The sequence below is a fragment of the Aplysia californica genome, unplaced genomic scaffold, assembly GCF_000002075.1.
Source record: "Aplysia californica isolate F4 #8 unplaced genomic scaffold, AplCal3.0 scaffold00261, whole genome shotgun sequence".
In the NCBI taxonomy this organism is placed as follows: domain Eukaryota; kingdom Metazoa; phylum Mollusca; class Gastropoda; order Aplysiida; family Aplysiidae; genus Aplysia; species Aplysia californica.
Window position 1 is genome coordinate 603,772 of NW_004797531.1, and position 24,343 is coordinate 628,114.

Genomic DNA, 24,343 nt, shown 5'->3' on the forward strand with positions numbered 1-24,343 from the left:
AAAAACAACAACAAAAAACAACAGCAACAACCAAAACAATCAAAGAAAAAAAGCCCTCCAAAACATATATTTGAGGCAGCATGGTAAAATCAGGCGCTCATCAAAATAATGAAAGTGAAGAAACTGGCATTATTCCGCAGGTTTATGGATTTAAAAAAATTTTTATCAAATTTTCGTTTTTTGGCTCGACACCTTTCATGTTCATTAAAAAACACATTTCTGTGTGGATTTAACTGATAAATGTTGATTACAGGCGCCAAAGTTGTAAATTTGTAGTTTTTAAGGACTCTCCGGCTATGAAAGTTACCCGACTTTAGCAGCCATTTTCTCACTAATTTCATCACTGAAACCAGGTGACCCGACCTCCTTCAATCGCAAATATCTTGACTTCTATTCAAGGTAAATGGATATTTATTTCATCAAATGCAAGGCAAACGAAAAGGCTTTAAGATCATACCAACAACTCCATATGCCCAAAAATTGACGAGTGCCTCATTCCACTGTGTCATGACACATATATATAGTCCAATAGAAAGAAAACTACAATTGACAATTATATTACAAAAATGTCATTGCAGGTCACTATACTACAAGGACCTCTTATAGTCAACTACAGAGGGTACTTCTCTGTCATTGATTAATGGTCTTTTCTCTTCTCTTGAAGATATTCTGAATAAGATCTGCATTTGTTTGTAGTGCATGTTAGTGCTAGGTAATCTTGGATACATGACTGATGCTAGTATAAGGAGAATTTCTGACCAAGAAAGAACATTTTCGTGAGAGAAAATAACTTACTAAAATCTGCATTTCTTTGTTGTTCTTGTTAGTGTATAAATGTGGCTCGGATACGTGACTGGTGCCAGTTGTAAGGAGAATATCTAACCCTGAAAGAACATTTTCGTGAGAGGGTCCTTAATAAAAAAAGGGTTATGGTAGAAAACATAGAATTTGCAATTTGATTGAATTGAAAGGAAGGAATTTACTTCTTTCTCTTATGTGTAATATTGTAATGATACATGCTGTTGAAAGAGGAAGGAATTCATTTTGTAATATTATAGAGATAAAATGTATGGTAGAAGTCTAATATATGTTATTGACTGTCTTTATTGGGGGTTTTTTTTGTTGGTAATATGCTTTTGGTTTCCTTTTGTACAACAGGAGGAATTCCAAGAAAACAAAATACGACAAACATCATCCAGTCAGGCAACTGAAGGCATAATAAATGTCTGTTATGTATTCAAATCTTTTGAGAAGTAATTTTTTTTCATTTTCATTTTGTTTTTCTCTCTGTTACAAGACATATTTTGGATACAATGATGGCTTCTTGTTTTCCAGCCAGCAGATGGAAGTGGTGAATGTGTTGGAAGGTCTCTCCCACTCGCTATCCCTGCCTTTCAATGTTGGAGCCTGTCATGCCATTGACACTACTCAGTGGTGTGTCACAGAGGCAGATACTCACAGGTAACCTGAGAGGTTGAAAAAAGAAAAGAAAAAGATACGGTCCAAGATATTGTAAATCATTCAACCAAGTTTATTCTTGAAAGGTGCTCTTTGTTATTGCCACGATATATAAGTCAATTAAGTTATGCTGTTTCAAATTCTCGTTTCAGTTTTTCTTGATCTGATTAGGCTGTGCGAGTAATACTATATTCAACCATGGTGTTGCTAATAGGGAGATGCTACTGTGGACAGAAAAGTCAGTTTTGTCTAAGTTCTTGGACTGCAGGTTTCCTTCTTTTGGTGATCTGCACTTGGTGTAAAACTCAACAATCAACCAGTTTGCTTCCTGAATTTTCAAACCCTTATTAAACGTTCTTGGTAACAATTGTGCATCTCGGAAAACATGAGATTTTTTACTGAATAATTGTCTTTGTATTTCTGCTCAGGAAGTATGTGCTAGAGCGGAAAAAAGAGGAACAGTTTGTCTTGCGACCAATCATTGAAGAAGAAGGTAATGTTGTTCAAAATATGCTACGGCAAAAGATTTACTATATTTGTTTTATTGCTACAGCCCCTGCTGCGACTGTGACAATAATTAGTTCACCGAGAGGGGTTTCTCACCCTTGATAGTGTTTGCTCTAAGATGTTTGCCGACTGTTTCATAAGAAGTATGTTTATGCATGACTTTGAGGATGTTATTAAAAACAATGAATTGTTTATATTTTACAGTGTTAATTTTATTTAAAAATCTGTTCTGGTGTTGATATCACCTGAGCAATACAGGAAAGATATATGTGAGGCATCGTGGTGAAACCATGCGTTTGTCAAAACAAAGAAATCGAAGAAACGGGCATTTTTTTGCCAGTTTGGCAATTATTATCAAATTTTTGTTTTTTGGCTCTACACATGTTATATCCATATAAAAAACATATTGCCATATGAATTTTAAGGAAAAACGTTGATTAAATTCACAAAATTTTAAGTTTTCAAGGACTCCTGAGCTATTGAAGTTACCGGACTTTGGTGGCCATTTTTGGGTTAATTTTACATCTGAAACCAGGAGACTTCACCTCCTTCAGTCGCAAATACCTCAACTTCTATTCAAGGGAGATAGGTATTTTTTCATCGAAAGCAAGGCAAATGAATAAACTTTCAGATAATACTAATAACTCCACATGCCGAAAAATTGATGAGCGCCTGATTCCACAGCGTTGTGACACATATTCTTTCTTTGTTTTTGTAGTTGCACTTTGTATTAATTTTATTCAAAGCTTTTTTCCCCTTTGTCCCCCTGTCTTGTGTGATACATGATTAGTTAACAGAGGTGCTGCTACGTTTACTGTTCAGAAATAACAGAAGTACTTTCAAAACTGAAAGCAGAAATAGACTCCGCTTAGACTCATTTAGGTGTTTTGAAGTACATTTCCATATTTGAATCATTGAAATTATGAAATGTTCAGATTTTAAAGCAAATTTCTTTCATCTCCAATGCAACGTCATGTTTCATCCCTGCCCGCCCCTTTGCCCCCACTATATCCAAGCATTAAGTTTTACACTGCTGAATTGATGCTTTCACCCCAGCAAGTGGTGAAAATCCCTGTTATTACGGAATGGCAAACATTTACATTTCTGCTCAGATGTAGTAGGTGTGATATTTACTGTGGTCTGCTGCCTCAGCTTATTTTTCTCTTTTCTTCATTGTTCTTAATGGTTATTGCTGGGCAGACTGCCCTTCCTTTGAAAAGACATTTTTTTCTAAGTGGGTATTAGATTCAGACAAAAACAAAAACTCTTCTATTGGTTATGTGCTTTGATGAATGCCAACTTTGTCTCAGGATGTTGACTCTAACTTTTTTTGTGGGCTGGATTTGTTCTCTAGGATATGGTTCTACCCAAATCTTGCACATGGGAACCAAACAACTGAGTGATGAGCGGCTGAGCGAGGTGATGGAGGAAAAGATCAGTGCCCCAAATCGTGTGTCTATTTTGAATGACACTTATGCCTCTGTGCTTATGGGATTTCCGGATTTGGTATGCTTTAGAGATTTAAGCTGTGATTTCTTTTCTTGCCCTCATGCTTTCTATGACTTTTTGTCTGTCTGTCTCTGTCTCTGTCTCTGTCTCTCTCTGTCTCTGTCTCTCTCTTTCTCTGTCTGTCTCTCTCTCTGTCTCTCTCTCTGTCTCTCTGTCTCTCTCTCTCTCTCTCTCTATCTCTCTCTCTCTCTCTCTCTCTCTCTCTCTCTCTCTCTCTCTCTCTCTCTCTCTCTCTCTCTCTCTCTGTCTCTCTCTCTCTCTCTCTCTCTGTGTCTTTCATTGTCTCCCTCTCTGCCTTCACTTTATCTTTACATCTTTTTTTTCTTTCAGTCAGTTTTATTTTTCTGTATTTCATTGTCTTTTTTGTTTTCCTTTTTTTTCTCTCTTCATCCACTTTTTTAAATGTTGCTTTCCTTCTTTGAGAACATAATTTTCTGTTGTACACATTTTTGGAGGAATAAGACAAAAAAGTCTTCTTTTCAATAGAAGTAAAAACTGAAAGTTTTTGTGAGCTGTAGAAAGGTCACGAGTTCATCAAATAACTCTTGACTTATCGTTTGTTATTTTACATATCATAATATTTCTATAGACTGTAAGAAAAATATTCTTCTTCAATTGTCTACGAATCTCCGTTATTAACATTTTTTGCTCACTTACAAACAGTTTGATTTAGAAAGAGAACATTTTGTACCGTATGCATGACATGCGTTTCTGAGCTCAATACTTCTGCCCTATGTAATGCTTTTTTAAGTGCAGAGTGATTTTGAAAAGATTTTTGTTCACTCTTTCTATTTATCTCTTTATCTTTTTATTCATCCATCAATAGTTTATCTCTCTTGTCTCCTTTTCATACCCTTGCTAAAGCTCAGGGAGTAATTTATTGTAAGATACTCATCTCACAGTGCAGATGATTTTACGTACATGGACATTTTATTGACATAGAACATAGAAACATCCCTTGCCTTACAGGCAACACGTGCCGTTTTTATAGGTACTTTTTATATACCGACTACAGTGGCTTCAGTTTTTGGGTAGGAATTGATTTTGTATTTTGCAAGGAAAGTGGCCCCAAGGGCCTACTCTTTTCAATTTGTGAACCCCCAAGGGATCTTTAGGCCCAGTTATCATAATTTTCACACAAGACCTTCAAAATTTGTTGTCCTTACCCATAAAGACTAGTTGCTCAATCTTTCTTATCTTAGGATTAGGGGGTGTAGAAAACTTTGGAAAAAAAATCTGACGCTGGTGGAGATAGAACTGAGGGCCTATAGGTTGACAGTCAAACACCTCATACTGGTTGAGTTACTGATCCCCCCCTCCCTTTTTATCTTTGTCTGTCAGTCTGTTGTTGTCTGTCTGTCTGTCTGTCTGTCTGTCTGTCTGTCTGTCTGTCTGTCTGTCTGTCTGCCTGTCTGTCTGTCTGTCTGTCTGTCTGTCTTTCTGTCTGTCTTTCTGTCTGTCTGTCTATTCAGCTGTCCATCTATCAGTCCATCTATCTGTTCATTTATGAGGAAGAAATTCTACTCATAGTCTCACCATATTCTGTCAGGGCTCTGTGGACGTCCACGTAGCCCCACGAGGTCCCTTGCCTGAGACCTCCTTGAAGAGCAAACCAGACCCACTGTTTGGCCTCCGGTCCAAGCCGCCCTCACTGAACAAAGAGAGGACTATGGGATACCTGCCTGAGTCTGGACAAGTGGTGAGAGCTTTGCCCACCTGGCAAGTTCCCCAAGAAGCGAAAGCGGAGGGTGAGGAGGATTTTTGTCATGGATGTACAGCTTTGAAAACAAGAGCAGAAGAATTATCTCTACAGTAGTCTCTGTCCAAGGTCCCAGTGCTTGGGAGTAAGGAAAATGCAGAATGTTAGGTGAATCGGATTCACAAAGGGGAGAATCTACAGTGACTCGTGATCAGATCGACAGTCAGTAAAATGGTTTCTCCTTACTCTGAAATGAATGACCTGACCCCTGGGTGGGTTTACTACTTATGGCAAGCAAAGAGTGGTCAACCTTTATAATCAATCACAATGGCATGAGGTATGCCACTTTTACTTATATCTAGTCGTGAATCTTAAGATCTATACTGATCCTATCGTTCCACCCCTTTACCGGTCCAAAATTTATAACTTTCCATCTCTGACCTAGTTCGAATGCCCCTGTCTGAACGCACCATTGTGTTGAGACCGCTCCAGTTAAATTTCATTCTATATAGCAAATTCGGGAGTAGAGAAAATTTCTGCTAAGGTCAGGGAAGCATTTACAATTCGATATGATTTTTTCTGATGCGGACTTGTAGGCCCTAACCACCCAGCTTGTGATGTAAGCTCAAGTGGAGAACTCACATATATTTGGTGACATGGTCAAATTAATTTTATTGCTACTCGATATTCTTTCCCTTTCACCCCCCCCCCCCCCTTTTTTTTTTCTTTTCCTCCTTACATTTCCACCCTTCCACATGTAAATTAATCCTCAAATCTTTTTAAAAATTGACTGCGATTGATCCTGACTGTATCATACTATATGAGCATATTGACTGCTCAGTTTAATACTGTCATATGTCGCTATTCAAAGTGGTGTAAGGCAGAGTCTTACCTTTAACAGTCACTTGGTGTGTGGATAGAGACCATAAAGCTTCAAAAATGCATCAGTGAAAAGCCTCCTTTTTGTGCAACAAAGTCTGTGCATGTTTTTAGTTTCTCTGCATGTTTTTAGTTTCTCTGCATGTTTTTAGTTGTTACTGACTTAAGAGTCTTCAAACAGGTTGAATGTTGATCCCTTTGTCTTGTTTTCTGCTCTAGGTGTTGCTGATTCCAACCTGAGTGGGTACTTGGAGGTTTCAGACCTAGCTCATCACAAACTGCGTTATATTCCCATACCTGGGTATGTCTTCTTATTCACTAGATTCTAGTATTTGTTATGATTTGTTAATTCTATAATGGGCATGCCATTTGCTCAGTCAGTAGGCTGATGAACTAGATGAATGACCTTAATTCTAATTTTTGAAAAGGCATTCCTGAAAATCAACCTTTAATTGAAACAGGACATTGCACATGGTGGCTAATTATGCCACTTTTCACACTTGTTATTGCATTGCTATGTTTTATTTCTTTTGTTCTGTTTTTTTACGACAATCCACAATGCCCAGTAGAGATCAACAAAGTTGTCTACTCTTTTAATTTCAAGCCGCATTTGTTTATTGAAACCTTTCAACTGGTCAACAGGTTATTTTCTTGTCTTAGAGTTTTAAGATTTTTTAATACAAAATGTTATTACTTGAAAAAATTACGGATGTATCCCTGTATTTTGTTCTATAGACCCAAGCAGATCTCCCCATATGCCTCCTGGTTGTTCAACACTGCAGACTGCAATGTGTTTATAGCTCCGGGATCCAACGACAGCTTGATCTCAGTTGACATTGGAGGTTGTGTCAGGCAGTGGGAGACGTCCGTGGATAATTTGGGCCAGTCTCTGAAAGAGTGGAGGAACATGTTAGGCTTTGAGGATGGTCGTCCTCTTCAGGTTTGTGTAAAATCTTTGTTTTCTTGCATTGTCAGCCTGTTGCAATGCAGTGGAGTCCATTTTAAGCGAAATCTGCAGAACAACTGGATTTTCTTCAGTTTTGGGGGGGTTTTAGTTTAAAGAGGTTGCTTAAATAAAAGGGAAAAAAATGTGGATTTTTTTTTTTCGGTTTACTGCTGTTTTCAGATTAACTGTGTTTGGTTTAGACAGACTTCACTGTATTTTGTTTTCTGAGCTGCTCCTTAGATATTTTATTTACAGTTTTATCACATATTTCTCATTTTCTAGTTCATTGTTTTTCAACAAACTGACCATAAAGCTCTAGAAGCTGAAGTAACGAAAAAAACGTTTCTAAAGAAAAGTATAACAAGTTATTGCTGTTGGTGAAATATCTCCATGGGTGTCACCATCCTCTTTTGTCTGATAGCTGATTGAAAAGAATGATACCTTTAGTTGTGAAACTTCAGCTAGTTCTTTCATGTATGATCATGCATCTATGATTTGGTATAACATTGTTCCAGTGTTGAATTTGATTTGCATCTGTTTTGTACTGGCTTGAAACAATAGACCTCATCATTTCAACTTGTTTATTGAAGCTGAGAAGGTCTCTGAGTGTTCTAGGGTTTGCCGGGGTAACAATATAGATCTTAAAGCGCATAGAGCTTGCTGTTGAGCGGGGATGTGCGCTATACAAATGCTATTTATCATTATTACTATTATTAACCTTCAGATCTCTTTCACATAAGTTAATCCACTGCTTAGTTTGTGGCAGACTTGACCAAAAGAATCTTTGTGTTTTTAACATTAGGATATTTATTAATTGTGCAAATATTGTCTTACAGTGGTTTTCATGACTTCGCACCTACCTTTAGCTTAATTTCCGGGTTCTCCTTTCCCGTACACAGATTGCTTTTATTCAGACCTGTTCACCTCCACCACCTGTAGTGCTTCACAAATAAGCAGCATGAAATGTACCATTAATTGTTGTGACTTTCAGTTAAACGAGGAGCGTGAGAGTGGAAGAAATCATGAGGATATTGACTTAAAGCATGGAAAGGAAGATCCCCTCAACCAGCCCCATGTTGGTGGTGGCACCTGGGCTGGGGGTGTCGGTGAGTCACATGTGTCACGATACGGTGGATTCCAGCACTCGTCAATTTTTGGGCATGTGGGATTATTGATGAAATCTTTAAGCCTGTTCATTTTCCTTGCTTTTGATGAAAAAGATACATCTGTCTTGAATAGCAGTTGAAGTAGTTGGGATTGAAGGAGGTTGGGAGTCATCTTTCGTCAGAAATAAAATTAGCAAGCATATCGCCGTCAAAGTTTGGTGGCATTCAAAGCTTGAGTGTCCTTGGAAACTGCAAATTTTCATTATTTGTGCCTTTGATCAATGTTTCTCTATAAAATCCACAGAGAAATGTGCTTTTAAATGGGCATAAAATGTGTGCCAAAAACCTGCCCCCCCCCCCCCCCCCCCCCCCCAAAAAAAAAACAAAACAAAAAACCCAAAAAATAAATGAAAATGCTGTTTTTTTCATTTCATTATTTTGACGAGTGCCTGATTTCACTTTGATACCATACATTTCATAATATCTATCATTCAGAATGTTGGAATGGAGTGCAGTTTCTTTGTCCTTTTGTAAAACATCAGCAAAGATTTTGCTCCACAATCCTCATTTTCATAAACTTTTCTCCATTTCCCTCCATTATGTTTTTTTTCTTCTATTTGTACATTTTGTTTTGGATGGGTGAGATGCATTTCCCATTTTATATGTCTAAGTGCTCATGTTGAGGCTGGGTGGTTGGCTCTCTGTTGTGGTTTACCTCTTATATTTCTTTGCAATGTTGGTTTTGACCTTATCTGTTTGAGGTCACAGCATGTTTATCATGCCAACCTACCATAAACTGCTCCTTAACAGTAAGAGGGCTTGCATAAAGGACTGACCATCATTAAATAAGCTTCATAATGGTTAAATTGCCCTCTTTTTTTTTTAGCTGATACATATTTTCAGCTAGAGTTGAAATTGTTTAAGACAGCCCCTGATTGTTGTGGAGAAAAGTGGGTGTCTTAGACAGGTGAATGTCTTGGACAGTGTCATTAAGATACATTTTTTTAAAGCAAGGGGGGAAGCGGTCATTTGTACAGGTGATTGGTTTGATCAGATGGCCATTAGAGCAGGTTTGACTGTATTTTTTGCAATGGATTTTTTTCCGAAGCGTAAAAGGAAATTGTGTTTATATATGATATTTCCTTTCTCGAAAGGAAACTTAATGTGCTTTTCAGTTTCTCATCACACTGACAAACACTAACTTTCTGGGAATTCAGCTTCCCAAGAGGAATTCATCACAAGCTACTGTTTTACTGTGTTGACGTAAGCTGACAAAACGCCTTTTTTTTCCCTTCAGAGCAGTTTCGAGGAAAAGGGGTGTTTTTTTTGTCAGCGTAGCCATTTCAAAATAGAGTCATTCCGAAGTTTGAATTGTAATTTATTCAAAAACTAGGCATAGTTTTAATTTGATTTTTTTCCACACAAGTAGGGTAACTGATCAGGCTTTCGATTTAGCTAATAAAAAGTTTTGATTCAAAAAAGAAAAAAAAAGGCATTTTGTCAGCTTACGGCAGTGTGGTCATTTTCACTGTCTTAACCGAGTACCTATTCTCACTTTGTTGAAGGTAGGAAAGTTTGTGTAAAGTGTCCTTACAAAAACATGTTTGTGTTTCAAACCTGTGACCTTACTGTTGCCAGTCAAGCTGTGTGACCACTAGATTACTGTCACAATTCTTTTCTTTTCTCGACATTTTTTGTCTCCATGTATGATCTCGTCCTTTCCCTCCAGGTGGCAGTGGCACTGCTGGTCTTGGAGGCTTTGGGGGTCCGTATCGCCTGGACTCTGGGAACCAAGTGTTTCAGGTGCCACAGTGGGAGAAGGATGCAGTGCCTGAACATGTGAGTTTGCGCTTGGCATTAAAAAAAATTCTTGTCCCTTTAGATGTTAGTGGAGATTGGAAGCAATACTGGTAAATGTAATTGTGGTCTTTGTAAAGTATTCTCCCTTCCTATTTAGTAAGAATTACGTTTGCTGTCTTTGCACTTTGTCATGTACTTCATTTAGTATTTAAAATGCTCTTTGCTTTCTGTTCCCTCCCCCACCCCTGGCCGTCTCTGTCACTAAGCTCTTCAACTCTGATCACACCAAGAATCACTCCTTTGTGATTTCAACTTTGTTGCATTGTTTTTTGTTCAAAATAGATCACTTTTGGTTCATATTTGTTGTCATTTAAAAAGAAGAATTTGTTTTTTATTTTAAGCACTATTTTACGCATAATTTCATGCTGATAATATAATGGAATTTTATACATTCCTTTGGCTTTGTGCTGTATTTTACAGAAATTTTTTGTCGATTTAACAATGTTTTAAAAAAAAACAAATTCAAAGTTGACATAGTACTGTTTAGTCTTGGTCACTTTTGAAGATGGCTCTTACAATTTTATAGTGACTTCTGTAGCAAACCAATTAGTTGCATTTCACTTGTTCAGGTCCCTTAGGTTTAGATGGGCACTGCCATGTTTCTTTTTAATTCCTTTCATATCGATTCCCATGTGCCTTTTTGCAGCTGAATGATCTTTAAAAATGCTGACAACAATATGAACTAATTCACAGATAAAACAGGCTGCAAGAGATATGGCTCAGAAAGCTTATAAGCAGAGGTATGTCTTTCACCAACAGGTGTCATGTCGACCGGTTGTCTTCTTCTGTTTTATTGTTATAGTTCTGACAAATGTTTTTCTTTATTTTGGTGTAATGAGTATCTGTGTTATACTTTATTTCTAAATTATCTCCTGATAGATCGCTAGGTTTCACTTCTTTGCAAAATATTTCTAGATTAACTCATTGAACTTTGAGTTTTTTAAGGGGCACAACTCCTGATTTTTTTAGGGGTTTTCAAATCTGCTCCCTGGTCAGTCAGATAAAAAAGCTATGCAGGCTACTTACCTTTTCCAAACCTACTGCACAAGATATTGATATACAAAATGGAAAGTTCTAAAGCTTGAATTGTGGAACTTTAGTTGCTTTTTTTTTAAAAAAAGGTTTTTTGCCTTTCACAACAATGTGTTTGGGTTTATTTTGGGTGTAGCCTGCCCATTCCCAATTTAGTTTTGGAAGCTCACTCTTTCAAAAAGGAATACTGAGATATAAACCAGTCTGCCTATCGAGCTAATCACAGCACAGAAACAGCACTTCTTAAAGTCATGAATGACATGCTTACTGATTGTGATTCAGGAAAAGTTGTTTTGCTGAGCCTTTTAGATCTATCAGCAGCTTTTGATACAATTGACCATCACATTTTATTGAAGCGATTTGGAAGTGTCTTTTGGATTATCTGGGACTGCCCTTAGCTGGTTTTCTTCTTACCTGTCAAATCGTTACCAATCTGTTTTTATTAAAGGGCTTAAGTCATCAGATCATGCTCTTAAGTATGGGGTCTCCCAGGGCTCAGTCCTCGGTCCAGTTTTGTTCACCATTTATACTCAACCACTTGTCAAGGAAATAGTTAAATATGACTTTAAATACCATTTCTATGCTGATGATACCCAAATTTATGGTTCAACATTGTTTACCAACTTAGATGAACTTGTCCATCGTGCTGAAAATTGTATTGCCTTAGTGAAAAACTGGATGAACAAAAATAAATTGATGTTAAATGATAATAAAACAGAAGTCATTCTGGCAGGCAGTGCAAAGTCTGTTAAAGAGGTTGACCATGATCACATTAAAATTGGTGATGCAAAAATTTTATTTTCAAGAAAAGTTAAGAATCTTGGCATCTATTTGATTCTAGTTTATCAATGTCGGCTGAGGTAAATCATCTGATCAGCTGCATGTATTTAGAAATAAGAAAAATTAGTAAAATACGTCATCTGATCAATACCAAGTATACTGCTTTACTAGTAACTAGCTTAATTTTATCAAAACTCGATTATTGTAACTCCTTGTTATCAGGAATATCACTGGAGAAAGTTAAAAGACTTCAAACTGTCCAAAACAATGCAGCACGTTTAGTTTTACGGAAAAGAAAGCGAGACTCTGCTAAACCTCTTTTACGAACTTTGCATGGGCTTCCTGTTGAGAAAAGGATTGTGTACAAGTTGGCCACCATATGTCACAAATGTTTGAATGATAATGCACCATCATATTTATCAAATCTGTTAAGACTGTACATTCCAACTCGCAGTTTAAGATCATCAGCTGACAAAAAGAAATTTATTTTACCATCTATGAAACTTAAAACAATGGGTGAAAGGGCATTTGAATACCAAGGCCCCAAGATCTGGAATGCTTTACTAAGTACGTTGAGAGAAATCAAATCTTTTGATTCATTCAAATGTCAGCTGAAGTCGTTTCTGTTTTTAAATTAATAAGATGAATATTTGGAATAATTTTCTTTAGTCAGAACACAACGTTTCATGTTACTGTTGTATGTTGTACTGTATTGTAAAGCACTCAGAGCCTGTGTACTTTATTCAGGGTTAAGCGCTATATAAATGTCATTTATTATTATTATTAAACAAAAGTCGCCCAAAAGTACAGGTCTTTGAAAAAAATGTTTAGTTTATCGAGTCAAAACTTACAATATGATGAGAGTGAATAAATTAAGATCTGACATGTATAAATTGTTTGTCTGTAGACTGAAGGAAATTCAAATGAGTGAGTATGATGGTGACCTGTATGAGCAGTACTCGAAGGGTGTGAGGAGACAGGTGCAGAGCTTGAGAGTCGTCCTGGATTCCTTACAAGTAAGTTAACGGGTGGTTGGTGGGTGCTTTGATTTGGTTTTCTCCTTCTTTTGCTATTAAACGTCTATGGTCCTTATCTCTCCTCCTTCATTTCTTTGTATGCTCTTCTCTGGTAACACTTCTAATCTTTGGCACTAAAATGACCTGTCTGTGTTGCAAGTGCCATAAAACTCTAACTAAAACTAAACTAAACAGGTAAGCTATGAGATGGACATATCTGAAATAAAAATTGTTAGTACTGACTTGCTATTGAGCTTTGTCTTCCTGAAGGATGAGCAAACTGGTTGTCTTTGTCTTTTATATGGCATTTATTGTTTTTTGGGGTTTTGTTTTGAGGGGTGGGGAGTGGTTGAGGAGTTTTATTTGTAGATTTGGGGGGGGGGGGGGGGGCTACTAGGCTACTATGATGTTGATGAGGGTGGTTGGCGGGTGCTCTGGTGTGATTTGCTCCTTCTTTCCTATCAAACGTCTATCGTCCTGATCACTCCTCGTTCTTTTTTATGTTTGATACTCTCTTGTAACGTTTCTAATCTTTGGCACTTGTACGACCTTTTTGTGTTGCAAGTACCGTAAAATTCTTATTAAATTTTAAAAAGATGTTGATGAGAACATTTTTGGGGTTTATTTGCAGGTAAGGTCATTGCCTCTCATGCAAATGTACCTAGTTCAATACTGGGTTCATGGGTTCATAATGTATGAAAGGTGGATAGCGTAAAGGATTTTTGTCAGGCTTTGGGGTTTTTTTTCCTCCGGAAATGTATCTTTGTTTGCCTCCGGAACACTATGACTGGGTTGAATTGTGTACTATGAGAGCCTGTTATGATGTTGAAGAGGATTTTATTTCTGCATAAATCATTTTTTAAGCTTGACATTTCAAACAGCTTCCATCCCTGAAAAAAGATCAAATTACCCCTTCTTCTCCAGTCAAACTTGATACTTTTTCAGTTACCTAAAAGGCTCTTCAGATGGTTACATTAATTTCTGACTGGTCACCCACATACTTGTGCATACTTGGCATTGTGCACATTTGCAAACTCACAGTGGGGGAAAGTTAAGACTCCTGATTCTGCTTGTGACCTGTAAAGAAAGGGATGTACATTTACCAACAGTAGCGACACATCAAGATAATAGCTGTTGTGTAGATTCGCTGCTTGTTGGATATGAGATAAAAGAGTACATTCTTTCTGGTGCTCAAATCATAGCACTAACCTATCAAAGCAGGTTGTTTGGTGGCTGTTCACGTGTGGTTTGTACCTTCTTTCCTATCAAATGTATATTGTCCTGATCTGTCCTCCTTTTTTGGCGTTTGTTTCTCTCTTGTAATATCTTTAATCTTTGGCACTTATATGACCTTATTGTGTTACAAGTGCAGTAAAATTCTTACTGAAACTTAATTTTTTTTAAAAGCCCATTCCTATAAGAGATCAAGTTAACTTTTGATTCAGATTTAGTTTTTAATCTTTAATGGACTGTCCCTGAATGTTCTCCACAGGCTAAAGGCAAAGAGCGCCAGTGGCTAAAACATCAGTCCTACGGTGAGCTTGACGATGCCAAGTTGATAGAAGGACTGACTGGAGAGAATAGCATCTACAAGAGGAGAGGGGAAAAAGAGCCAGAGGTGAGGGGTAATGATCTTTGAGATATAGTGTGAAGTTATTGCAAAATATGTAATTTTAGTTTAATTTTTTAATTTTACTAGTAGGAATATTATTTATGAATTTTGTTTAACTGTGGATAAGGTGAGGTGAACTTACCTGATATCAATCATCGGGTATTTATTGCTTACTCTCAGAAAACATAATATGTATAGTAAATGCCCTTCAGTAGACAACGTATCTGCAAATTTGACGATGTGAATGTTTTTTGTGATTATTTGTTTTGTCCATTCAGATGCAAATGATTCCTTAAACAGATGCAGTTCTGTGAGTTAGCTATGCCATCGACCTTTCTAGACATATACTTTGGAGATTGATGATAATTTGCCTGTCATATTGATTAGCTCTCTTTGCTGTTCTCGCCTCTTTAACCCTATCCGTACGTCGTGTTTTACTATCATATCCATACGACGTGGGGAACTCTGTGCCACGACTTTCCAAAGAGGAAATTTACTCGTTAATCCGATCCATAGGCCTACACTTTGCATAGCAGTCTGTCAAAATGATTTTTCGAGAAATGCTGAAAGTTTCAAAAAGATCTTCGTGCTAGAAGTATTCTAAAATGTGAAGAATATAACCCCAGGGGTACAAAATGACCCCAGGGCATATGGATAGGGTTAAAGGTCATTCAGTATTCTGATTCTCCAGCAAAACATGTTCTTTCATTGCTCTAGCTTTTATAACGTAATTGCACCTTGTGAGATAACAATTTTACAAGATTGGAGAGTCCAAATTGCACTTTGTGGATTTACTGTTTTACAAGATTTGAAATGATATTTCAGATGGGCTCTCCTCAAGAGCACCCAAAGAAACTGCGTCTCTTGGTGGATGTGTCTGGGAGCATGTACAGATTTGATGGTCATGACTCTCGCCTCACACGACAGTTAGAGGCCGTCCTCATGCTCATGGAGGCTTTTGAGACTTATGAGGAAAAGTTTAAGGTGGGGGATGATGTCAGATTAATGAGAATGAAAATAATGATGGTGATGACAATGACGATTGTGATGATTATATATTTGTGTGTGTTTGTATTTGTGTGTGTGTGTGTGTGTGTGTGTGTGTGTGTGTGTGTGTGTGTGTGTGTGTGTGTGTGTGTGTGTGTGTGTACATATTTGTATGTGATATATGTGGTGTGGAGAAATAGACAGAGTAAATGTAGTTATGTTCATGGGTGTATGTTTATGTGTGATCCTTAATTTCATAGTTTTCCCCACTTTTTTCCCTAATGAAAATCCCCTGATTTATAAGGATGTGTTGTCTTTATTTCTTTTCACTCAACAAATCTTGCCCATGTCATTTTATCCCTATCTCTCCTCTTTTATTTGATTTTTTTGTGTGTGCATATGTCGAGTAAGACTCATTTGTCTCTTCTTTATTTGTGGGACAGAGACGGTTTGACCCCTGCTCTTCACTTTTTTCCTCTTTGTATGTTTTCTTTTCAGTCAGTTATACTTTCATAACTGTTCGAAAAGACAAAATCAGTGATGTTCCAACCTTTTTCCACTAAAATAATCATTATTTTAACTGTTAATAATAATAATTGTTATTTTGCATGTTTAGCCCCTTGACTGGTAGCCGACTATGCACCCCCCATGCTAAGGAAAATTCAATTGTGTGCAAAATATCTCAGGTTTCAATCTTTAATTAACGTTTGTTAGCTTATGATGAAAGACAGCTCGGTATAACTTATATCAATAGAAACAGAAACAAAGAGATGTATTTCATCCATTGACAAAACCTTCTTAAAACAAGCCATAATGATGTAAACAACCATAAAGTACTGAGTCTGAGCAAGTGTTCCGAGTCTAAGCGTCGGCTCTTACTATCTTGCGCAATGTGTATAAGAAAAACAACACCCCTTGTTTGTTTTTGTTTATAGAACCCACGCTTCCCATCCAATAGTCTATATGTAGATATTACCTCATAGCTTAAATGGTAGGCTTTCAAAGAATATCATTCTTTTTATTCAAACTTTCAAACTTAGTAAAAGCTGGAATGTATCAACAAAAAACAAAAACAAATTTTAACCGCTGTGTGGGATGCGTTTACAGAGCTCTGGGCGGTGGATTATGAAGACAAATGAGATACGTCTACAGCACAGTCAAGGGGTTAAAGGAATACATTTTAAAATGTTTTACTTGGTTGGAGGGTGACACTGGTGGGTTCTACTTTTTTCTTGCTCTCATTTGTTTCTGTATGTCTATCGTACTTGATTCCAGGCCATTAATAGCTGTTTCATGTCACTGTACAGTGAAGCCTGCTTTATCGGCCACCTGTATAAGATAATCACCTATATGAACAGCCACTTTCCATTTTCCCCCTACTGCACTTTAATGACACCATGTAAGACAGCCACCTGTCTAAGATGGCCACTTTTTTCCTGGACAACAGGAATTTCAACTGTACTTCCTTTTACTCAAAGATCAAATCTTGTTTTTGTTCCGTCTTTCAGTATGACGTCTATGGTCATTCTGGTGAGACGTACATGGAGGAGTTTGTGAAGATGGACAAGCCACCCAAGAACAACCGCGAGAGGCTTGATGTCCTGAAGACCATGCTGGCCCACTCACAGTTCTGCATCAGCGGAGACCACACCCTAGAAGCGGCCAAACACCACATAAAAGCTGTGGGCAAAGAGGAGGCTGATGAGCACTTTGTCATCTTGCTGAGCGATGCCAACTTTGACCGATACGGCATTCGACCGACTCGTTTTGGAGAGATCCTGACCTCAAACGAAGATGTGAATGCATATGCCATATTTGTGGGGTCGCTTGGAGATCAGGCTGTGAGGTGAGATGTCACTGAAGAATATTCAATATCATGACATGCTTCTCTCTTTGTTTTGTTGCTTGCTAACATTTCCACAGGATGTGCTACAGGATTGAGGTTTGTAAATAATACTTTTTGTACTATTTTTGGTGGGCACAAAGAGACAGCTTATCACCTCAAAATTCATACCAACATTATTCTACCACTGCCAGACCTGGACATTAAGTAAAATCCATGAAAGCAAAATCACTGCCTGCGAAATGAAATTTCTCCGCAAAACCCTTAACATCACAAGAAGAGACAGGCTTGAATGGAGAAGTAAGAGCAGCTATCGGCACTGAGTCCTGCATGCATTACATAGAAAGACGGAGAATAAAATGGTTTGGCCGCCTGTTACGTGAGGCTACAACACCAAGCACTCAGTCTAAAAAGGAAGAGGAAGGCCACGCAAAAGGTCAATCGTGGGTGTCAAGGAGACCTAAGAAACCATAATATCACAACTGAAAGAGCTGTGGAGCTAGCATACCATAGAAAACTGCATCTCCCCTCGATTTTTAACGGCAACAGAGTATGAAAAAGTAAAAGTAAAAGTAAGTTGTGCGTGGTTGGCGGGCACTCTGATGTGATGTCCTCCTTCTTTCCTATCAAACATCAATTGTCTGTATCTCTCCTCCTTTTCCTTGTACATAACATGTTACTCTCTAGTAACAACTCAAACCTTTGGCACTTATATGACTTATTATTTTTTGTGTTTCAAGGGCCACAAAACTTATTACAACTAAAGCTAGAAACAATATAATGTGATCACAGATAGAGAAATACACTTTTGTCTTACTGTAACCAACTTGATATGGATTGATCAGTGGGTCGTACTACAGTTCTCTTCAATTGTTCAATTTGGTAAATTTTATCTTTCAAACTTGTGGCCAGGGGCTCTCATGGTCAAGAGGTTACGGTGTTCACATCTTATTTAATAGATCCGTGATTCAAATCCGGATAGCGATGGAAAATTTCTTTTCTGAAATGTTTTCCTTTCACCTCCTTTCCTGCTCTCTCTAACAATGTTCTGTCATCTGCTTTCATCTCCACTTTCTGCCTACACCCCCTCATCACTTTTTCCTGCTCCTCTGGGCTCCAGGCTCTTTCTGCAGCCTTTCTAATGCTACTCCTTGGCTCCTTCTTACTGTTGTCTTTCAGCCACACCCCTGATCTTATGGTAGGTAAGATATAACACCTAGCCTTCTCAGATAAGAGCGAAAAATCTCGGAGATACTGTGTGCAAGTGGCGCACGCTTAAGATCCCTTGGTGTTCCAAAATCGATAAAAGAGTAGGCTTCAGCGACAACCTGGGCAAAATTCAAAATTACCTACCAACCGAAAATGTTTAATATGTCCTGTGCGCTCATATGACCGTATGCAGTTGCGAGCTTCATAAAACGCTTGCTAAAAAATATTTTTTTAAAGTAAAAAAGCTTGTGGGCAGTGGGTTATCTGGTTTGTTTTCCCCTTTCAACTTCCTATTGGTGCTGCTGGTGTCATCACTTTTTCCCCAAAATGTGTCTTGTCTTATGTCATGTTGGTGTCAACTACTTCTCAACCCTGTCTTTTCTTGTACTAAATAATTTTCTCACTATATAATTATATTTATATATATTAGATATATTGTGTGTATGTGCGTTTTTGCCTGCCTGCATGTGTGTGTGTGTATGTGTGTGTGTGCATGCATTCTTTCTTTTCCTGTGTGTGTGTGTGTGTGTGTGTGTGTGTACTTTCTTTCTCTTGCTGTTTTTTCTTCTCTTGTCCTTGTTTCTTTTCGTGCTTTTAAGTGCCCTTTTCCCCACCTGAAGATAAAAACATTAAAGTGCAAGTAATTTGTAGGTCCTGTCATATTGTCTGCTCATTTTTTCTCTCTCAGTTTTGCCATTTTCCTAAGCAATTACCTGCTAAATTATTGCTTTTATTTTACCAACTTGCCGTCAACAAAACTCCACAGCAGCATTTTCTTGCGTTTTTGTTCATTTTTTGGTCTTCTTTAACACTATTATCCATTCTTCCTTTTTGAAGAGTTTTTTACTGGTGTGTGTGGGGCAGTGGTTTAATAATAATAATAGATAGCATTTGTATAGCGCATATCCCCGCTCAACAGCAGGCTCTATGCGCTTTACACTATATTATAACCCAGCAGACCATAGAACACTCCGAAACATTCTCAGCTTCCCGGGAAGCATACAGTGCAAGCTGCCGATTAAGCGCTCAAACACTAACAAACTGACAAGATCTTTCGCTGTCTATAGCAGGGTACCCATTCCCACCTGGGTGAAGTGAGGAAAATTCGTGTAAAGTGCCTTTCCCAAGGACACAACGTCGGGTCCCTGACGGGATTCGAACCCGCGACCTTACGGTTGCGAGTCTGAGAGCCTAACCACTAGTGCTTTGGTGCTTTACTATTGCATATAAGAGACTTGAGTTTGATTACCCTGCCATGTCGAGAGAATTTGTTAGTGAGTATCCTAATCTTTCACCCCTCTTAACTCAGGTCGGCCTTGACAGGTAGGGTCGAAGCCTGCTGCTCAAATTATCTAAATTTTGTTGATTGGGGCTGAAGAAAGCTGCATTAAAATATAAATTGAAAAGCTTCCCTTCTTGAATTATTAAACTTGGAAATAAAGAAGTATTTAACTTTTGTGTGTTTTCTATTCCTACAGACTGAACAAACAGCTGCCCATGGGTCACAGTTATGTCTGCTTGGACACCAAGAACCTGCCACAGATCATGCAGCAGATTTTCACATCCACCATGCTCTCATCTTGATGACTTGTGTCTTTATATCTCCAGCTCAGGGAGTTTTGTTTCTTTTATTTTTGGGGGGGTTTTTGTTTAGTTTTCCCTGAAGGAACATAAGAACTGCTGTTTAAAGTTACTTTCACAAGCCCTTGCACAATGTGCACTCTCATTTTGCATGTATTCAGAGCAAAAAGACAGACAATTGCACTGCTATCTATGAAAAATGGCTTCATAGAAAAGCTTGTCACAACCCTACACCCCCCTCCCCTCCTCTATTTCTTTGAGAGTGGATTAATATGTGCAGTCGGTTGGTTTTTACGTTGATAAAATGTGACAAATTGTGTCATTTTTTTCATTGAAATACTGATACCTTGCTTTTCGGGACACTTCACCCAGGTGCGAATGCCATAGACAGCAGAAGATCTTGTCAGTTTGTGGTATGTGAGTGTTTTAGCTCCTGTAAATGGTAGCTTGCACTGTATGCTTCCCAGGAAGTTGAGACTGTTTCAGAATGCTATCAGGTCTGCTTTGGGTAATGATATACAGTCGAACCTGCCCTGACGGCCACCTGTACAAACGGCCACTTTCTATTTCCGCGTTGCATTTTTTCTATATAATTTAACTGTGTAAAACGGTCACCTGTCCAACGCGGCCGCGGCCACCATACTTCAGCATACAACCCCTAACACAGGTTTGACTGTAGATTGTAAAGTGCATAGAGCTTGCTGTTGAGCAGGAATTGCACTTTACAAATGCTATCTATTATTATTATTTGTTGCTTGAGAGATAGAGAGACAGAGAGAAGGGAGATAAAATGAGAGAGAAAGAGAGAGAGAGAGAGAGAGGGGGGGGGGGAGAAAGAGAGAGAGAGAGATATCAAGCAAAAGGGAAAGAGAGAAGAGACATAGAGTAACAATGGAATATCAGTCTTGTCCTAACTCAATCTTTCGATCAGATATTTTACTGAAGACGAAAACTAAAACAGGGATGTTTAACACCTCACCCATGTTCATTATGACCAGGTTACCAGCTCTTGGAGCTGATGGTGCTGGAGATCATAATGGTGTTCCACCCAATACTTAAAACTTTAAGACTGCGTGAACCAGATGATCATTTTGCACATGTAGATTACACCGGTGAACTTGCCGAAGGGAAAGGGGACTACAATACAGTCACTCAACCTTTGAAACTAACATTGTTGTTTCTAGTGAAAAGTCTCAATTTTATACCATTTGGTAAATGAAATGATGTCACTGTCAGATGGTGCTCTTCTTGCACTGTGTTGGTTTTTTTAGAAAGAACGTACAATTCTCCTTCTGTTGTTCACTCCAGTTTAGGAAGCTTTCTTGTGAACATTTTTTCCCATGTTCTAAAACAAAATTCAAAATTTGGTAATTCTTACACAACTTGAGAACTGTGGCAAATGCCTCCTTCATATAATTAGATTTTGGTGGAAAAGGTTTGTGGCTGTTGTGTAACCAAATTAATAAGAGTTTCAATATTGTGGAAAATTTAGATGTGGGTGTTGATAATGGTTTAATGTGAAAAGGACTGTTGAAATATTTAAACATTTTAATACCGTTACTTGGTATTTCCACCATTGAATGGATGGAGAATTTCTTCACATATTTAGCTCTCTTTGAGAGTTCTTGTTGTGATGTCTTCATATACAGTGCCATCAATTCACTTGCATGTGGTTTCTTGAGAAGATTTTATTGTGTGTTCTGTTGGAAAAAAAGTATTGCTGTAATTTGTAATGTCTTTATTGTATTATATTGAAATTGGCTATTGCTTATAGAAAAAGTTCAGTCCCTTCCTCAAAGACATTTGTGCCTATATCTGTAGCTGGGGTGTATCTTTTAATATATGGCAGGCTTTTATTTTTTTAAATTGTGGCACAGTTCTTTATGAATGAGAATGATCATATTTAATCTATTTGAAGAGTAGTAAATTACTTTTTTTAACATGAAACTGCATTAAATTCTCGTTAACATGAAAGGATTTAAAATCCCTACGTTTTGTTTTTCTTTCCCTCTTTATTCTATACATTGCAACTTCTCTTTAACACGCTAAAAAAAAATTTCAACAGATCTGGGTCAAGAAATTTTGGACCATTTCATTATTCCTCCCAGCTGACGCTACTCTCCCTTCCCCCCTTTTTTTCCCCTCACAGTAGCCTACTATTGTCAATACATGTCACATAATATGCGTTCCTCTTCTATTGAGTATTCTGTCCCATTTCATGTCGGCTGCGGGTGGTGAGAGTACCGAAAGAGTGCTTTTGTTTCTTGCAACACGAAAAGCTTGGTTGCTGCCAACCATATCTAGTTTAATGGGAATATCTATTTTTTGAATAAAATGTTCAGATTATATTTCTGATGTGAAGCTATGATTTATCATATCAATGTTCTGCTGTTAATTTTTGTTCTTAATTAAACTGAGTAGTATTGTGGAAAACCATCAAGTAAACTGCTGCTACTGTCTACCTTTAGTCTCATTCTGTGCTTGGAAGCCATCAAGTCCAATGCTGAAAATAAGGATTCCCCCATTTTCTCAATTTATAGAGGTTGGCAGCTCTGCATGTGCAATTAATAATTAAAAGTAGGTTACACAATGCCTAGCATCTGCTCTGAACTGTAAGAAGGGAGCCGCCTCCCTTTTTTGTTCTTTTCATCAGCATAAATTAAAGCAGAATCTGTTAAACCGAAAGAAATCCTCTTGTCCCTTGAAGCTCATGTTACTATAGAGTATCTGAGTCTTTCTGCTTGGTGCTAGGATGTTGTATCCCACTCAACTGGGGTTGACCCTGACAGGCTGGGTCAGAAGCCAGCCTCCTGAATAATCTTAAATTGTTGATGAGGGTTTCAAAGCACCTACCTACATTTTTTAAAGTTCATGTTATAAGGGTTTTGCTGTAGTTCCAAAGATTGCCAGTGGTGCAATGTTGTTGTCACTACTAGTTTCTGAACAATCATGTTTGCTGGCCCTGTTAAGGATTATTGTGCTGAGTGAGAATGTTTTGTCCTAGAGATGAGTGCTTTAATAAAGGACAATTGGTCAACCTTCACTGTCGGCTTTCCCTGTAGCCTACAGTGTGTGTTCTTTCATTAAAGCATGAGATGCAGTCGGGTACAGATGTATAACATGAACACCAAAAACTCGAAATCAGGGATAGCTCTTAACATTTGCCATTCCTCGTCAGATATCTCTTTAATTTTTTTTTATTATGTCGGTTTTCCCGAATTATGAATGTGTAGAACACTTTTGTCAATCCCGATGTCATTGAGGTATCCGTGGCAGACTTTATATATAATATAAACACTCTGTCGGACGATCTGACATTTTCAGCTCATTGCTGCCCCATGAGAAACGAGCAACTCCAACCCCAAGGGCTCCCCCCTCCCCCGCCAACCCTCTTAAGCAGGGTCTAAGTCTAACAGAATTACTAATTTTTCTTGTGATGATAGAGTGGAGTCTGTCTTAACCTAAATCTGTGAGACCCCCAGATTTTCTTTGTATTAGTCAAGTTTTCCGTTTAGAGAGGTAGCTCAAGTTGCGGGATTTTAATGTTCTTTTTCCAGTTTACCATTGTATCCAGAATAACTGTGATTGTTTAAGTGGATTTCACTGTATTTAATGTATTAATAAGATTGGGTTTTGTTGGGTTTGCTATTAGATGCAAACTATCCAAGTGTGTTTTATCAGATTGGAGAGCATGAGTTGAAGTTTATGTAGGCCTAGCCTATGTATTAATATTCTGTCAATATCTGCAGTATTTTTTTTTTAGTCTCTAATGTTGTAATGTTGTAATGTTGTAATGTAGTGTACATGCTGATATTGTTGCCGAAACTAATGCAATGTTTTAAATAAGGACTTCAAAATGTAAACAGTGCATTATTTCTTGGACAATTAACAAATCGTTTCTTCAGTGTGTTTTTTATACTGTTTGTTGCAAAATTCTTCTATGATTTGTGTGTTTCTTTGCTTTTCCTGTTTACTGCCAGTGCTACACTCGTCTAATTCTTTGTTCTAATTTACTGTAATATTTTCCCTTCATTTCATCTCCTTCCTATTTGCTTTTTGCCTCATACTCATTGCTTTGTGTGTGTGTGTGTGTGTGTGTGTGTGTGTATGTGTGTTTGTGTGTGAGTGTGTGTGTGTGTGTGTGTACAAGTGAATGAATGTGTGTGTGTGTGTATGTGTGTGTGTGTGTGTGTGCTTGTGTGTGTACAAGTGAATGAATGTGAGTGTGTGTATATGAGAGAAAAAGAGAGACAGACAGATGGATGAACAGACAGATGAGATGGGTGAATGGACAGATGAACCGACCGAGAGAGAGAGAG

At 37.9% G+C, this 24,343-nt stretch overlaps 1 protein-coding gene across 1 annotated transcript in view; it reads left to right on the forward strand.

Annotated features, from left to right (window-relative positions):
- LOC101856581 (von Willebrand factor A domain-containing protein 8) overlaps window positions 1-20,457 on the forward strand; it is a 67,865-nt gene extending 47,408 nt beyond the window's left edge. The window contains exons 32-45 of the mRNA XM_005100814.3: window positions 1,336-1,461; window positions 1,887-1,951; window positions 3,320-3,471; window positions 5,024-5,222; window positions 6,272-6,353; window positions 6,788-6,992; window positions 7,990-8,104; window positions 9,834-9,943; window positions 10,658-10,704; window positions 12,684-12,792; window positions 14,285-14,410; window positions 15,230-15,388; window positions 16,900-17,237; window positions 19,922-20,457. Coding sequence (XP_005100871.1) covers window positions 1,336-1,461; window positions 1,887-1,951; window positions 3,320-3,471; window positions 5,024-5,222; window positions 6,272-6,353; window positions 6,788-6,992; window positions 7,990-8,104; window positions 9,834-9,943; window positions 10,658-10,704; window positions 12,684-12,792; window positions 14,285-14,410; window positions 15,230-15,388; window positions 16,900-17,237; window positions 19,922-20,027 — 1,939 coding nt within the window. The 3' untranslated portion in view covers window positions 20,028-20,457. The remainder of the gene's footprint in view (window positions 1-1,335; window positions 1,462-1,886; window positions 1,952-3,319; window positions 3,472-5,023; window positions 5,223-6,271; window positions 6,354-6,787; window positions 6,993-7,989; window positions 8,105-9,833; window positions 9,944-10,657; window positions 10,705-12,683; window positions 12,793-14,284; window positions 14,411-15,229; window positions 15,389-16,899; window positions 17,238-19,921) is intronic.
- Window positions 20,458-24,343: the final 3,886 nt, after the last annotated feature.